This window comes from Asterias rubens, chromosome 12 (assembly GCF_902459465.1).
Source record: "Asterias rubens chromosome 12, eAstRub1.3, whole genome shotgun sequence".
Classification (NCBI taxonomy): domain Eukaryota; kingdom Metazoa; phylum Echinodermata; class Asteroidea; order Forcipulatida; family Asteriidae; genus Asterias; species Asterias rubens.
Genome location: NC_047073.1, coordinates 1604162 through 1621297, shown reverse-complemented (window position 1 = coordinate 1621297; position 17136 = coordinate 1604162). Strand labels below are relative to the sequence as shown.

Sequence of the window (17136 nt, the reverse complement as noted above, 5' to 3'; positions counted from 1 at the left end):
CTGCCTAAAGGAATTCCAGGCAGGATTTTGATCAATCAGAATTTCGATCAATCAGAAACAATCATTAGAGACAAATCATTTAAAAAACAAATTATTATTATGCTTATAGAGTATAAGCCGCAGTATAATAAGCAAAGCCAGCAGTAAGTTTAATAAATGGAACAGCCTGATCGGGTCAGGTGACCCAAAGTTGAGCGTGAACTGGTGCCCCTGCATGTTTCTTGATTGCGAACTTAGAAAAAACTTACGCTGGAAACAGCCGTCGAGTACTGTACGACCTGGGAAAAATCTGGTTCCCAGACGTCGCGTGCGAATAGAATAGCGGAGGCGAGGTTTATTTGAACGGTGACCTGCTAGCAAGTGGATGTTGACATGACAACGATATCAATATGGGGACCAAGATTTCCGGGCTGTGAAGATCGTCAACAAATCGTCGGATCGAAAAATTCATAATAAAAAGATACTAAGACAAAATTGGACATTGGCCGGAAGTAAAATAAAAGGTAAGATATTAATTTTTCATTATATAACATCGATTCAAAATATTGTCTGTGAATTTTCAGAATTCAGGTCCACAAAAACTTGCATTGTTTTTGTCTAAATTTTAATTTACGACGAACCGGCTGAACTGTACGTTGTGTTAGTCTTTGAGCATGTATTTCCGACACTTGGAAACTGTATTTTTCAATGTAACTTATTTAATAAATTGTTCAATATTTTTCAATATCCTCTCGTAAAAGGTATTTATCCATAATTCGTCAGGCTTATTTGACATGGTTGACGACAACAAGAAGAGCTAACTTTTTTGAAAGGAAAAATACTAGGCATCATTATTTGTTTTATTCATCACGAATTTACCTCAATAATCACCCCCTTACACCAACATGCCAAACATGCCAACATGGGTCAAATCAGATAACAAATATTCCGTTCTAGTTTTACCTATAATAAGTTTAATTTATTAACCCGACCTTTGCCGAAAAACTCTTTGATTATCTTTTTAATTTAAGATAATTTTAATTAAGTTTTTTTTCCACTTAAAATATTTTTTATGTTCTTACATTAAGATTCGTAATGATGTGGGGCAATTTAAACTGCATTTTCAACCATCATACCTTGTTATTTCTAATCCTTGTTCTTATTAAAAGTATAATTAAGTTCTTCAGTCTCATTTACTTTTAAAAAAAACTTATAATGTTTTTTTAAAAGTGAAAAAGAGAATAAGCTGTTAAAAAACGGAACAACAATGTCAAGATTTTAAGTAACTTTGTATCACCTATCTATTTGATGATTTCTAACTAATGCTTTTCTTTTTTTAACTTCAGGTCAAGATGGCGATTGCCATAGCTCAGATGAAACATGTCTTTGGTCTCAAAGGTGAGATCACTGGCAACATCAACTACGTCGATGAACAGACCATTGTTTATCCATCCGGTGCAAACACAATCCTATACAACATCGACCAAAAATCCCAGAAATTCATCCCTGGATCTGACAAAACTCTGGGCACAACATCCATGTGTGTTAGTCCTAATCGACGTTATGTCGCCGTGGCTGAGAAAGGAGCGGAGAAGGCCACCGTCACAATATACGACCTTCATTCCCTAAGGAGACGAAAGGTTCTTAGCTCGACGGATATCCAGTCAAACGAGATTGTCAGTATGGCGTTTTCTCCTGATTCCAAGTATCTGATTGCGCAGGGCGGGAAACCAGACTGGACTCTGGTGTACTGGACGTGGGAGAAGTCTAAAGTCATGGCCGTCACAAAGACCACTAACGCTACGAACAATGACGTGTACCAGGTATGTCATTTTATATGGGATTTGAGGCATTGCATGGTGAGGTATCAATAAGTATTGTTTTGCGGTAACGCCATGTGAGTATCTACTTGCTAGGTAGATTATGTTTTTTTGAGAACTTGTCTTGCTTTATATTCTACTATTGCATAGTAGTTTTTTGGAATTCAGGAGATTTCTAAGTTGTTTTTAGCTTCTAACTGGTTTCAACATTTTGACTAGCTTGCTCTAGTCATCAATCCTTCCAAAATTGTGTGTAAACCTAACTTGAGATTTCTTGAAATTGGTTGCATGTGAGTGTTCTCATGTCACTTTAGATAAGAAACTCAACAAATAAAGTTTCGTCATTTTGAAGCACTGCCAAACATGCCGGTAGAAAATTTGTTCTTTTGTGTTCCCTTTCTTAACTGATCATCTTTGTGTTTTTACAGGTCTCATTCAACCCACAAGACAACACTCAAGTATGCGTTGTCGGCAACGGCATCTTTAAGTTGTACCGCTACAGCGAAGGGAACCTCAAGCAGTTTGCTTTCCAGAAGATGGAGCCGCAGAATTTCCTCTCCCATGCCTGGGTGTCGGACGAGAGGGTCATTGTCGGAACGGATAATGCTAAACTTCTTCTGTTTGAGGCTGGAGAGTTAAAGAATGAGCTGGCCGTCATGGTGTCTGCTCAGAGCAAGGATTCAGAAAGGTAATAATAAAAAATAGGAAGAAACTATAGACGATGTGACCTATGTTTACATTCAAACCACCCTCTGTTGACAAAACACTGTATACGTCATGGTTCGCCGGGCAAAAAGACGCGTAGACCGGGTAAGATTGCATACACTTTCTAGCTGGCTGCCAAAACACAAAGGTTTTGCCTGGTGGTATGCACGCGAATCATGTTATGGTTTTCGAGTGACATCAGAGGTCAAATCTTCTATAAACAAAAAGTAAACTATTTATTTATAGATTTTCCTATTTCTCCACACAATGCAAAGCTTGAAACAATACTTTCAAGTATTGTTATTATGATTACTATTTTTATTAGAATAATAATAATAATATTAATAATAATAGTGGTCTCTTATAGAGTGCTCAGGTTCGTCAGGCATGACGCTCATGGCGCTGTACAAGCAAAATATAAATACAAAAGAAAGTGCAATATATCTATACAACATTGACATTACATATTGACTAACTTGGGCAGACTTTAAGTTAAAGACACAGGGTAACCAGTTTAATGATTGCGTTTTTGTGTTGTTTGGTTGTCCGATTATACAGGAATGCCATGGGTAGCATATCTGAAGGGGAACCGGCTAGTTCGGGCCCACCCTCTGTGGGTGCCATCGTAGCATACTCCAAGGGCTTCGCTTGCTCCGGTGGTAAAGGAATTGTACATCTGTATGAGAAGACAGAAGATAAAGACTTCTACAAGAAGACCAGAGAAATAAAGGTTAGTTGTGGCGTGTTGTTGCCTAGCGGTTCAGAGCACCGGTCTTTCTGATCAGCAGAGTGTGGGTTCGAGTCCCAGTCGTGACACCTGTGTCATTAAGCAAGACTCTTAACCATTAAGGGCCAGTCACCCTGCAGCGATAATGAACACGACAACGATCACATTTACAATGCACGCCCTCGATTGGTTGAATGAGCGTGTGAGTATTTTGCGCGGAGCAATTCAACCAATAGAATGCGTTCTCTCTGGTCGTGGTCCTTATTGTTTTCGTTATCACTGCAGTGTGACTGGCCCTTGATGCTTGGTCAAGCTATTGGTCCCGTGTGTAAGGACACGTGTGACTGGCCCTTGATGCTTGGTCAAGCTATTGGTCCCGTGTGTAAGGACACGTGTGACTGGCCCTTGATTCTTGGTCAAGCTATATATTGGTCTGTGTGTAAGGACACGTGTGATTGGCCCTTGATGCTTGGTCAAGCTATTGGTCCCGTGTGTAAGGACACGTGTGACTGGCCCTTGATGCTTGGTCAAGCTATTGGTCCCGTGTGTAAGGACACGTGTGACTGGCCCTTGATGCTTGGTCAAGCTATTGGTCTGTGTGTAAGGACACAAGAGTGACTTCTTCATTCCTTTATTGACTTTTCACAACAGATTCCTTACGATGTCCTTGGAGGAGACCCAAGCCGGGCTGAAGCACATCAGATTAAGATGTTAACCGTCAGTCCCTCTGAAGAAACGCTCGTCGCTAGCACGATAACCAACCAGCTCTATTGCATGACGTTGTCCAGTGCTGATCTTGGCAAGGTAATAGTATGTCTCATGAAAATTTTCAATCAAATCTAGGCCCAATTGCATAAAAGAGGGCCTAATTTCATTGCTCTGCTTACCGTAAGCACATAATTGACGCTTACGGAAGCAGTGAATTCTGTGCTTAGGCCAAGCGTATTTCATGGGTTAGCTGGGAATTTTGGCTTATAAGCGTGCGTACTCCACATTACTTGGCATTCTACGCTTATACAGCTAGTGCAGAACTTCGGCGCTTGCACGTAAGCAGAGAATGGTGATTGTAAGCACAGAATTCGTTTTTTTTGTCGGCCATGTTTGTTTCGAATTTCTTTCCAAAACAAAGGCAAATGATCTGGCTCAGACCCTTTTGTAACAATGTGATAATGTGAATGAAATCTCTTGTTTGTCTAAACAGCAAGGTGACTCGGCAACCTTTGAGCTGTTGGCCCAGCCGTTCCATTACAACATGATAACTGGTCTGGATGTCTGCGCTAGAAAACCTCTCATTGCCACATGCTCAATCGACCGGACTGTACGTATCTGGAACTACGAGACAACGTAAGTATAAAGAATAATTTCAAGTGCATAATTTTATTAAATTTTGATCTTGCAGGGTATTGTTTTACTTTGTCTTACAAAACAGAAGCTTGTCACTTTTCAAAACTAATACCTTGGAATTCCATCAGAGGAAAGTTGAAGCACACAATATTGTATTGTATACTGTATGTTTATACTGTCTTTTTGTACTGTCTGTTTATTGTTATACACATTTAGTGTGTTTGTCTGTACTGTTTGAATCAAGGCCAGTTTTAATTTCCCCAGTGTGGGATAATGGATTTGTTATCTTATCTTATTTTATTATCTGAATTTTAAGTTTGGTTTTACACTTATTCCGTACTTTCCCGAGCTCTGTGAAGAAAAATCACAGGCATATTACTTGATTGGTATTCAAACCCACAACCTTTGCTTTTCTAGAGCAGTGTCTTACCAACTAGACCACCAAGATTGTCCGGTAGCTAGAGCTATGTTCCCGCTGTTCCAGCTTTTGAGACGTTCCCTATTTCAGTGTGAAGTACAAGCTTCAATACTTCACTCCCTGAGGTTGAAGGTAGTCTCTCACGTGGCCGTCAACAACTTTATTGGACAGACGGAATCAAAGCTCTCACAGGCTTATCAATAAATGATGCATATCGATCTGCACTGGATAGGCAAAAGTGGAACTCCATCATAATCGGGGTCACAAAGGGTCAGCCATGACTCATAGGACAACGGCGACGATGATACATATTTATATTAAAATATCTCTTGTAACAATTTTTTAATTTTTTTTTCCTACAGTGCTTTGGAATTACACAAAGAGTTCCAAGAGGAGGCGTACAGCATCGCTCTACATCCCTCGGGTCTTTACGTTCTCGTTGGCTTCAGTGATAAACTCCGTCTGATGAATCTCCTTATTGATGACATACGTACCTTTAAGGAGTTCACCATCAGGGGCTGTAGAGAGGTAAACAGATCGAGTAGTTTCCTTCTGATACGCCTCTCTTAATATTCATGCATGACGTCATAATTCTTACCCAAAATGAGGCCATAGGCGCACGTCCGCCATCACTTGCAGTGGCTGCGCCTATGGCCTTGTTTTGGGTTAGAATTGTGATGTACTTATGCATACATATTAAGAGAGCCGTATACCCCCATCACACCGAACTCATTTCTCACTATGTCCTGAAAAGTATAGCCGAACAGGCTTAAACTGTGTCCAAACGGAGTGGACGTTGTAGCAATTTTTTTACGGTCTGTTACAAACTCCATGGACTGGCTGGGAAAGGTTTGATTGGAATGGTGCTTCGAGCGACCATCCCGCCCTGCAATTAGATGGAGTTGCAATGTACTTAAAATGAGAAGGACAAACTACAAACTGAATTGCTGTACTTTGATCATACCAGGGACTAGACGTGGTGCGGTTGGGCGTCGAAGGAATGTATGTGTGCACACAGACCGCGTCTGTTTGTAGCATGTTCATCATGTTCACAGACAAACCAAACTAATTAACTAACTAGGATCACATATAGACATTGTCTGACCAAAGCAGTATGTTCTAGCCGGACCAAACCCATTGACAATTTTTTTTTAGGCAGTTCAATATGAATCTTATTTGTGATGTTCCTCTGTCTTTAATTCACAGTGTTCATTCAGCAATGGTGGGCATGTCTTTGCCGCGGTCCATGGAAACGTGATCCAGATTTACTCTTCGACAACATTTGAGAATGTCAGCAACTTGAAGGGTCACAACGGAAAGGTAATCTTAAATCCAAGATCCTTAAAGTATACCAACCTAAAAGAGGATGCTTGCACAGAATGGAATAATTATACTTCTCCAATTAACACACGATGCAACTTTTACAGGCAAACTTTAGCAAGTTCGAGTGTGCACTAAAGGTTGACTATTTTGACTCGTCATAAAATTTTAGTTCGATGTTTAAAAATGAAAGTACTCTTCTTGGCACAGGTGCGCTCGGTCGTTTGGAGCGCAGATGACAGCAAGATCATCTCCTGTGGTATGGACGGAGCTGTCTACGAGTGGAATGCCTACTCTGGGAAGCGAGAAGGGGAGAGCGTCCTCAAGTCTTGCAGTTATTCATGTGTCACATCTACGCCGGACGGCAAGACCACTTTTGCTGTTGGCTCAGATCGCACCCTGAAAGAGATCTCAGACTCACAGGTAAGTTCTTCTGGAACTAAGGTTCTTCTGGAACTAAGGTTCTTTTGGAACTTTATGGATTTTTTTCCCATTATCTTGCCAGGCTGGAAAAATGTGGTGGTCTAGTGGTCAGCTAAAGAATGGTTAAGTTTTTGGATCTGAATCCAAGATGCTTGTGGATTTGTTTCTAATGGGAAAGGGAAAGCACTCAATACACAGTACGTTTTGTAAAAACTAAAACTTATTTCAAAAAGTTGTGCTTGCCCAGCAAAATTCTTAGGTGTCCTTCTAATTAACTTACTCCCTTGGCGTACCTTTAGATGACCTCAATCATCCACTCTAATGTCACTTCACCCGACCATGTTCGGGCTTAGATAAGACGGGTATGCCTGCCTGTGAAGTGGTTGTCACTTTGGCCTACGTTTCAATTCTTCACAATCAGCCCCATTCTGAAGGGGAATCGGAAGGGCAAGGGTGAATCTGAGAACATTTCAAACTATTTCATTGTTTGTTTTTTTTCTCTAGATTTTGCGTGATGTTGATGCACAGGAAACCACATTGACCCAGGTGGTGATGTCCCACAGTGGACGTATGCTGTTCGCCGGTACCAACACTGGTACTCTGCGCTCCCTTAAGTTTCCCCTGACTGTTCCCGGGGAATGGCAGGAACACATGGGCCATGGAGCAGCTGTTACTAAGGTAGGAAGTTAGTCCTGTCAAAACTCTTGCATAATTTTTTCTCTATTTCCTGTGACCATATTTTGTAATTTTCATCTTAATTTAAAAACTAACCACGCGTATGCAACAATTTTCGAGTACAAATGACTGGAAGTGAACACTTGTGTATGGGCCATGCACGACTATCATAGGTGAGATCCGACCGCTGTATTTTAAAGGGTTTTGATACATTTTGTAGATCATGTTTTTGGCCATGACATGAACCCGTACTCACTGTGAATGAAGATGTTTGTAATATAATTTACCTGTAGAATTAGAAGTTAAAATTGCATCGGGGATGAAGAATGTTATGTTTGGTTTTACCCATATACATCGATGTGTGTTTGGGCACTTTATACTCTATACTTTCCTGAGTTCTGTGAAAAAAAATTGCAGGCATATTACTTGTTACCACAGTTACCTGTAGAAGTTTCAGCTTAAAAAAGTAAAAATCACAGAGCGATGTTTTCTGGAGAGTCACATTAATACCAGTACTGGGCCCAATTTTATGGCTCAGAATCGGTGCTTACGGAAGCAGGGAGTTCTGTGCCCGGCAAGTGAATTTCACAGGTTAGCGGCGAATTTTGGCTTCTGCGCGTACTTACTCCACGTTACTAGGCATTCTAGGCTTACAAGGCTAGCACAGAAATTCGGCGCTTGCACGTAAGCGTGATCGTAAGCGCCGAATTCGGCGGTAAGCATAGCCATGAAATTGGGCCCAGGTATATTTACCAGTACTGGTATTTAACACGATTCTCCTGAAAACATCACTCAGCAAGTAATATTCTAAGGGAAGTTTTCTACCATCATTATCTTCAAACCGTGGGAGTTTGATGTAAGTCTGTGGACATTGTGCTTTGTGTCGTGCAAACTTCATTCTTTATTTTATTTGTATTACTTTTTATTTGTAGATGCGAATCACTTACGATGACCAGTACCTCATCACTACATCAGAGGATGCTGTACTCATGATCTGGAAGATTAGCGATAAGGAAGGGCGTGGCCTTAAGAGGGACAAGGAGGTGGGCTATGCTGAGGAGATCCTCATCACCAAGTCAGATCTGGAGGAAAAGGTAAGGGATAATAATAATAATAAGATAAAATAATAATTAGAATTGCCTTACACACTTGAAGGGCACCTCAAAGCAATTCCTATTTCATGAAAGCCTGTAAGCAAACAAATCTGCTAAGCACAGAAAATCTTCTTAAACAGAAACTGGTTAACAAGCCAAATTTCCATAAAGTTGACATTGGTGCAACTGGTACCTCACTCATGTTTTGCTTTGCAAAGAATTTTGCCAGGCAATTTATTTTGCTTAACAGCTTTATGAAATTCAGCCCTGGTCACTGTCATTTAATGTTTAATTCATTCCTTAAACCATCTCAGCTCCCTGGGTAGTGTACAGTCTGTGTGCTGTGCAACAAATATGAGCTACTAATCTAAATCACAAGGACCATCTCTGCACGATACCCATTTACACCTGGGTGGAGAGAAGCAATTATAGTTAAGTGTCTTGCTCAGGGACACCAGTGTCACGACCAGGACTCGATCCCACACTCTCTTGAACAGCAACAAGAGAGCTTGAGTTTGGTGCTCTTATCCGCTCGGCCACGACACCCCACGGGTAGAGTGTTTGGGTTCTTATCAAAGATTAGCTGTGTTTAGCTCACTAAGCTCAAGCGTGGCCAAGCCATGTGCACACAAGACATCTATTGGCAACTTTCATGTAATCTCAAAGAAAGATAGAACAATCCTTTCAATCAAATAATTGTCGCTTAATGAAGTAAGCAGCTGTTTTTACCTCTGGGAACAGACAACCAACTTAACAATTTCCCTTTACCAACTTCATCAGAACACTGTGATGGCTGAGCTGAAGCAGCGTGTGGAAGAGCTCAAGATGGAGAACGAGTACCAGCTACGTCTGAAGGACATGAACTACAACGAGAGGATCAAGGAACTGACAGAGAAGTTCATCCAGGAGATGGAGTCCTTGAAGACCAAGAATCAGGTCCTGAAGACGGAGAAGGACAAGGAGGAGGCCAAACATGAGGAGGAAGTCGCTGAGCAGATGGAGAAACAGAACAAGGAACTCCAAGATCTTGGTGAGTCATCGACAAAATCTTCTTGAAATAAATCTTATTATAGTACTGGTATAATTTACCCTTTTTTTTCTTTTTCTTGTTTACACATTTACACATTTTTTTGTATTGCTGTCCTTCATTTACACATTTTAACCTATGATTTTGATCATGACTATACTTTAAGGGACATGTTGCCTTGGATCGGGCGAGTTTTTCCATGAAAAGATTTTTTGTCATGAAATGAATTTATGGCTGAAAGTTGTGTGGTTTTCCTTTTACTTTGCGAACTTTTACTTTGCAATTTTGTAGAGTCAAAACTTTGACTCCACAAATTGCGAGCCGTGTGAGTTCACAACGTATGAGTTCACGGCATTGAAGGAAAACCACGCAATTTCACCCGTGGAAATTGGGCCATGATCTGTATGGTATATGTTCAGCATAATACGAAAGCCATAGGCAGCATTTTTTTAACTTTCCATACCTTACACTTGCAGAATCGGCCAACAACCAGAAGTTGATGATAGAGTATGAGAAGTACCAAGAGCTCCAGTCTAAGAGTCAGAAGATGCAAGAGGACTATGAGAGGCAGCTGGCTGAGACAGAGGAATCCAAGGAGCAAGCCCTTGAGGAGCTGACAGAGTATTACGAGACCAAACTCCAGGAGAAGACTACACTCCTTGATCAGGTAGGCACTACCAGTGGAAATAAGCCCGCAAAACCCCCAAACAAAACTTCTACAACCCCGGCCATATCTCGTTAGGCCCCTGCACCACAGCCCCCCATGCACCCTTTCAATGTTGGTTCGCATTGCGGGGTTTTCGGTGCTCGCTCAACATTGAGCACGGGGATGGGGGAGAGAAAATTTATTGTCACGGAGGAAGTGGACAGGGAATAGTTATTGTAAAGTTGCGAATGGGTGGCCCAAGCATTTTGGCTGGCTGGGATTTTTTTAATTTTTTAAATTTTTTTATTATTAATTTCCACTCAGTAAACAACAATTCATAAAATATTGAATATTGAAAATATCAGAAAATAGTACATATTGAGTGGAGGGCCATCTAGAAACCCAGAGGGCTTGTATCGATGACCCTAATAGCTTCTGATAGCATCCAATGGGAAAGTGGTGTATTCATGCAAAACTAGGAATGAAACGATTTGATTGATTTATTCTCCAAAAGCTTTTCAAATAAAAACCCTAACCAAACATCTAGGATGTTCGAAACCTTGTTCCCAGTGGCAATCGACCTCACCACTCCTCATTCCTACAGCATGCCTTGCTTGCTCCTTACTCCTGGAATTGGTTTATTAAAAAAAAACAGAATCTGGCCCTTGTAAGTTTTTATGCCAACAACTATTTTGAGAAGTTACCAATAGAGCCTTTAATTATTATCTTGTACCTTCCAGGCCCATGATGAATCAAGACAACAGATGAGAGAGTACGAAGAGACCAAGAAACAGATCGAGGAAGACGCTGATCGTGAGATTCTAGACATCAAGAACAAGTACGAGAGGAGACTTCGAGATGAGAAGGAAGCGAACATGAGACTCAAAGGGGAGACGGGCATCATGAGGAAAAAGGTTAGATATTCACTTCAATATTTCATTTATTTATATGGGATTTTTGAGGCATTGAATGTTGAGGTACGAATACATGTTAGGTTTGCAGTAACACCATGTGTGTATCTACTTGCTTGGTATATTATTATGTTCTCAACTCCTGAGAAACATTTGCTGTTAAAACAGCTCTGTGATACAAATTTTTGCGTCACAAGTTCGCAGCAAATATATTTTGCATCAGTTGACTTGAGCTCAACTCCTGAGAAACATTTGCTGCATTTGCCACCAGGACTACTACAAAAGTAGTTGTGACTACCTGCATGGTAAACCAATTGTGTCGCTCAAACAATTCACGACAGCAAAAACTACTTAAGAAATAAAATCAGACATCAGTGGAACAATCCTTCAATACTGTCAGCGTGAATTTTTCTATATATTGCGCCTGCAGCAAACAATATGCAGCAATGAATCTTGGGAATAAAAAAAAAGTTGCAACTATTTGAAGGGGGGGGGGAACTAGTCGAGTAGTAAACTTCACTAGTCGCCCGGTCCTAGTAATAATGTTGAAACAACATGAGCTTCACTGAGTGATGGATGTGATCAGTGCTATATACCACTATAATTATTTATATTGTTTTTATTAATCCCTTTTAATCCTTTTATTAATCCCTTTTAGTTCACTAGCCTTCAGAAGGAGATTGAGGATCACAAGGATGAGATTAAGAAGTTACAGAATGAGCAGACTAAGCTCCAAGGAGTTATCAAGTCACTCGAGAAGGACATCTACGGACTCAAGAAGGAGATCCAAGAAAGAGATGAAACCATCCAAGACAAGGTGAGAAAAAAGGATCTTTTGTTTTTTCTTCAAATTTTCTAATTGGCGATGTAATTTTATTTTTGATAAAGTAGTAAATTGCAAGATTCTTCTGCTACCTTTTTATAAAAAATTGCCTGTTGTTACTCAGCAGATAATTAGCCAAGCAAAGCTTTCTTTACGGAAAGGTTTGCGGTAACACCATGTAATGACTATCTCTAAATGCGTTTAGAGAAAGTCATTACATGGTGTTACCGCAAACCTTTCCATATCGTATTTCCACCATGCAAAGTTTCAAATCCTACAAAACATTCTTGATCAGTGAATACTCCATTATTAGGAGTTTTAAATTATGCAAATGAATTTCATACAAACTGCACGATGACAAAGTTCTGAGCTGATGACAAACCCAAAACAACTTTGATTAATTTAATTTTGTTGATGAGAACTCATCGTTTGATAACAAAATAAATAAAAGTAAGGCCTCAAGAAGCCAAGTAGAAAAGCAATAATAAAATCTACATGATAACTTTTTCATTATTAATTTTGGGTTTACTCATATACACCAATGTGTGTTAGCACTGTATACTCAGTACTTTCGCGAGTCTGGTGAAAAATATCACAGGCATGTTACTCATGTGGGATCTGAACCTACGACCTTTGCAATTTCAGAGCAGTGTCTTACCAACTAGACCACAGAGACTGCTCTGTAGCTACAATCCCGGCCATATCTCGTTGGGGCCCCCCTGCCCCCTTTCAATGTTGGTTCGGATTGCACGGTCTTCTGCGTTCCAGTCAACATTGAGCGGGGGGCAGCGGACGGGGGAGAGAATGTTTCTTCTCAGGGGGAAGTGGACATGGAATAGTTTAATGAAATGTTGGGAACAGGTGACCCAATCATTTTGGCCGGGATTGTAAGGGCAGTTTGAATCTAGTTTATCCCCGATGCAAATATCCATGTAATAACTTTTTATTTATACCTGATTTTTTTTTCATATACAGGAAAAGAGAATTTATGACTTGAAAAAGAAGAACCAGGAACTGGAGAAGTTTAAGTTCGTTCTCGACTACAAGATCAAAGAACTGAAGAAGCAGATTGAGCCCAGAGAGAATGACATCAAGGCTATGAAAGAGCAGATTCAAGAGGTAATCACCTTGGATGTTTCTTAATTTGTTTTATACATTCTCCAATCTTCAATAAAATATTCCCTATGTAATTAAAAGGTTAATTCAGGCCTTGAGTTTCGTTCTTGAAGGGGCACTGCAATTTTCCTCTGGTTCGGGGCACTTCTATGAGGAAAATTAAAATTTGTTTTGGAACTTTGCAAAGGGCACCGGGCACCTCGGCAATTGCTGTGGGTGCTGTGGGTTATTTCAAGGCCTTGGCTAACTGGGATGTGACATAGTGCGGTCACACAACCAAAAAGTGCGGGTAAAGAAACAAAAAAAAGTGAGAAACGAAGAGAATAAAGTTGGCATTGATTGAATAAAAATCCAACAGGATTACTTAGGGTGTATTTAACAAAATTGGCCTGAAGAATTGGAGCAATCTGGCACTGACTGGTAACCTCATCCCTTGATTGCTAATAACAGGGCGACAAAGAAACTAAAGATGCCTCAAAGTGATCTTATTCACTAGTAGCTCATAAGCCTGAGGAAATCTGTTGCTAAGGGTGCTTGCTATGTCAACCAGAAACACGGGGGTTAACCCCTACCTCTCCTACTATAAGCATTCTGGGTTTATTTAAGGTACAATAAAATTCTAGTTCACAGGACCAATGGCTCAATGTCCAGTCCGATAGGACAAAGCAATTTCGATAAAGTATCAGAAAGACGAAATGTTGCTGTCTTCCAATAATTCAGTTTCACATTCAATCAATCTCAACCTAGTCTTTTGTCAAGGCCTTCGTGGCCTAGGCAGCTTCGTAGAGCCGCGATCCCAAGCGACTGGAAGGACTGAACACTTGCGCTAGTCGAGTGGCAAAGCCTTTAACAAAGACTGATAATGATAATTCCTTTCTTGATTGTGGACAGATGGAGAGCGAGCTGGAGAGATTCCACAAACAGAATACTCAGCTGGAATTGAACATCACTGAGCTGAGATTGAAGCTGAAGGCAACAGAGAAAGAGATGCACATGGAGAGACAGAAGGTAAGAGGATATAATGACAAATGATTGATACCTGTTTATTATTATGATTATATGCTCAACACTCACAATACAATACAATCAAACACTATGTCCCTGCATGGGAAGTTACTTTTTGTTGACATAAATAGGCACCAATATAAAATAACAACTTCACAAAGGGGTTAAATGGTACAATAGAGAAAAAGTTAGGCCTAGAACTGAACATGTAGAAAGATAAACGGGCACATACTGAAAAAAGTACCCTATACACAACAGAAAAAGTAATATAACCACAGTGGGGTTAGAACCCGGAATGGTACCACAGCTCATCAATCCAGCTGCCCATTGTACTATTACAGAGGATAGATGATTGAGATAAAGTCAGTGTTGCTGGCCGATAACGATAACATAAACATTGTGGTGGGGGGGGGGGGCTTAGAAACAGTCTTTCACTGTAAGGCAAGTGCTGTTCGACCATTTGGTTGTGTGCTGGTACCAATAGCTATATATTGCAGTCCACATAAGTGAATTGGCATACGCGAAACCAGCCGGTTTTAAACAGCTATCTCACGTGACATGCTCTCCACCAATCGGAATAGCAAAACTGTCTGGGGTGTTTAAGAACATGAGGTCAATGCCTAAGCTTTATTTTTCATGAACTTTTCAGGTCAGAGACACAGAGGCAGTCTGTCGCCGTTTCAAGACTGATCTTCACAACTGTGTGGCATACATTCAGGAACCCAAGAAACTAAAAGAGTGCATCAAACAGTTGTATGCTAAACACGTCCAGGATGACACAGTAAGTAGCAGTTAATACTAAACACCGTCCGCCATTTTGTAGAATCAAATTTTATATATTTAGAGCAGTGTCTTACCAACTAGAATGGTCACCATTTATGGTGGTCCAGTTGGTAAGACACTGCTCTAGAATTGCAAGGGTCTTGGGTTTGAATCCCACCTGAGTAATATGCCTGTGATTTTTTTCCCAGAACTCCTTATGGACCATGTTCATAAAGTAAAAGGAAAACCATATTTTACTGTTAAGACATTTTTTTCAACCATGTCAAATTCACAACAGACAAGCCTAAAGCACAATTTCTAAAGTGTTCCTTATACTTCTCTCTGTTTTAAAAAGTTGTTCTGCATATTTGAAACTTTTTTCTTTTCCCCAGGATTTCCTTGTAGGACTGCTCAAACGTTTTGATTTTTAATAATAATAATAATATAATAAATTTCATATTCAAACATCTATTTCCTTTTAAGTAATTTTAAATCTCAGCTTAAAAATCATTTGGTTTCTCACTCATTGTAATAATAAGAACATCATATTCCATGTATATAAATTTGTAAGTTATTGTATTGTAGTATTGCAGGCGCCTTGGGCACTCCATATGGGTTGATATGTCCGTGTTAACAGTTTTGCTATAAGTTAATTTCAGGTAACTGGCTTGAGCGCCTTTGAATAATTTTTGTTGACTTTGGCGCTTTGATTGATTGGTTGATTGATTAATATTGATTGATAGGTTGAATCTGCAAGTGTGGATGCAGACATACAGCGAGAATACAGCAGACAGCGTAAACATCTTGAGCAGAGTGTTGCCTCGCTACGTAAGAAGCTCACCAAGGACACTGAGATTCACAGAGCAGATAACGTCAGGATCATGCAGGTAAGATTCTTGTTGCATCTTCCATTATTGTTATTATTATACGGAAAGGTTTGTGGTAACACCATGGATGCTCTGATCGTCTTCTGGAGAAAGCTTTCTCCAGAAGACGATCAGAGCATACTGATTAAAGCGTCAAGTTGAAACCAACAGTTCTTTTCAAAACACCCCGACTCATTTGGAGATAGTCATAACATGGTGTTACCACAAACCTTTTCATATCGTATTTCCACCGTGCAAACTTTCAAATCCTACTTATTATTATTATTATATAGGATTTGAGGCATTGCATGGTGAGGTATCAATATATATTGGGTTTGCGGTAACACCATGTGTGTATCTACTTCCCAGGTAGGGTTTGTTCTTAGAGAACTTTCGTTCTTTATTTTTCTCAAAAGTCTCCTTTTATACTAGATCAGTTGAATCTTTCATCTCCTTCCCACAGGAAAATGTGTCATTGATCAAAGAAATCAACGATCTCCGCCGGGAGCTGAAAATTGCCCGCACCCAAGTCCACGACCTCGAGGCGGCCCTTGGAATCAACAAGAAGAATAAGAACCTCGAGCAGCAAGCCGAGTCAGCCTTCTCCATGAACGCCAGCCTCTCCAGCCGCGAGGGTAAGCACGACGAGAACGTACGCATTATCGACATGCAACGTGGCGAGATACGGAAACTACGGACGCAGCTGATGGAAGCAGAGCAGATGGCTGTGCAGAGACCGCCCTCCGGAGGCAGATTGCCGCCAGTTCTGGCTCAGTAGTTACACTTTTATGCCTGTCTGGTAAGATTTCCTTCCATGATGGAACCCTTTTAGTTGAATCACATGAGTCATGCCTATTCACTTCATTTTTAGTGGTTTTGTATGATGCGTATGGACGATAAACATCCATAGAAGTCGCCTCCAAATTTTGTTTTGTTTTGTATCAATTTTTTCTCAACAAAATGGTTTTTAACTTTGGTCGCTTGGCCGATGAAGTGACCTATCTTGTTAACACTTGTAAAAACTGTGTTTGAAACTGCACAATTTTTCAAACTGTTGTTTCAGAGTCTGTATTGACCCCTTGCACGCACGTCACACGAGGTGACTGTGCCACGCTCACCATTTTGGTGGTCAATAGGTTTACATGTGAACGCCGTATTTCCTTAATTGCGCACTTCACTGAATAACACATAGTGACATTGCCCACCAAAATGGCGTATCCAAGATTATTCTGATGATGGCGTCAGGTGAATTGGGTCATTACTAAAAAAAAAATTATGTGAGACAAAACAAAATTAGGCTTTCGTCTTCATTCATACAAAACTGTGAATATGATTTTATTCTTGCAACTGTTTTAATGAGTGGTTCATTTTAAACGGTTCATAATCACAAGGCACTACTTCATGAAGTGAAAACAAAAAAGGTTTGCCCATAGAGCCATAAAATTGGGCCCTGATGGCACGATGTACACATTGTA

The 17136-nt window shown here is 40.3% G+C and overlaps 1 protein-coding gene across 1 annotated transcript; it reads left to right on the top strand.

Moving 5' to 3' along the window:
- Nucleotides 1-404: 404 nt before the first annotated feature.
- On the top strand, nucleotides 405-16853 carry LOC117297865 (cilia- and flagella-associated protein 57-like). Its single transcript, XM_033781033.1, has 20 exons — nucleotides 405-503; nucleotides 1326-1802; nucleotides 2228-2487; nucleotides 3063-3234; nucleotides 3883-4035; nucleotides 4433-4575; nucleotides 5356-5521; nucleotides 6200-6313; nucleotides 6524-6736; nucleotides 7241-7414; nucleotides 8344-8505; nucleotides 9286-9535; nucleotides 10009-10199; nucleotides 10919-11092; nucleotides 11748-11906; nucleotides 12888-13031; nucleotides 13920-14036; nucleotides 14683-14814; nucleotides 15539-15682; nucleotides 16125-16853. The coding sequence occupies exons 2-20, from the start codon at nucleotides 1332-1334 to the stop codon at nucleotides 16437-16439; spliced, it is 3654 nt and encodes a 1217-aa protein (XP_033636924.1). The 5' UTR covers nucleotides 405-503; nucleotides 1326-1331; the 3' UTR covers nucleotides 16440-16853.
- Nucleotides 16854-17136: the final 283 nt, after the last annotated feature.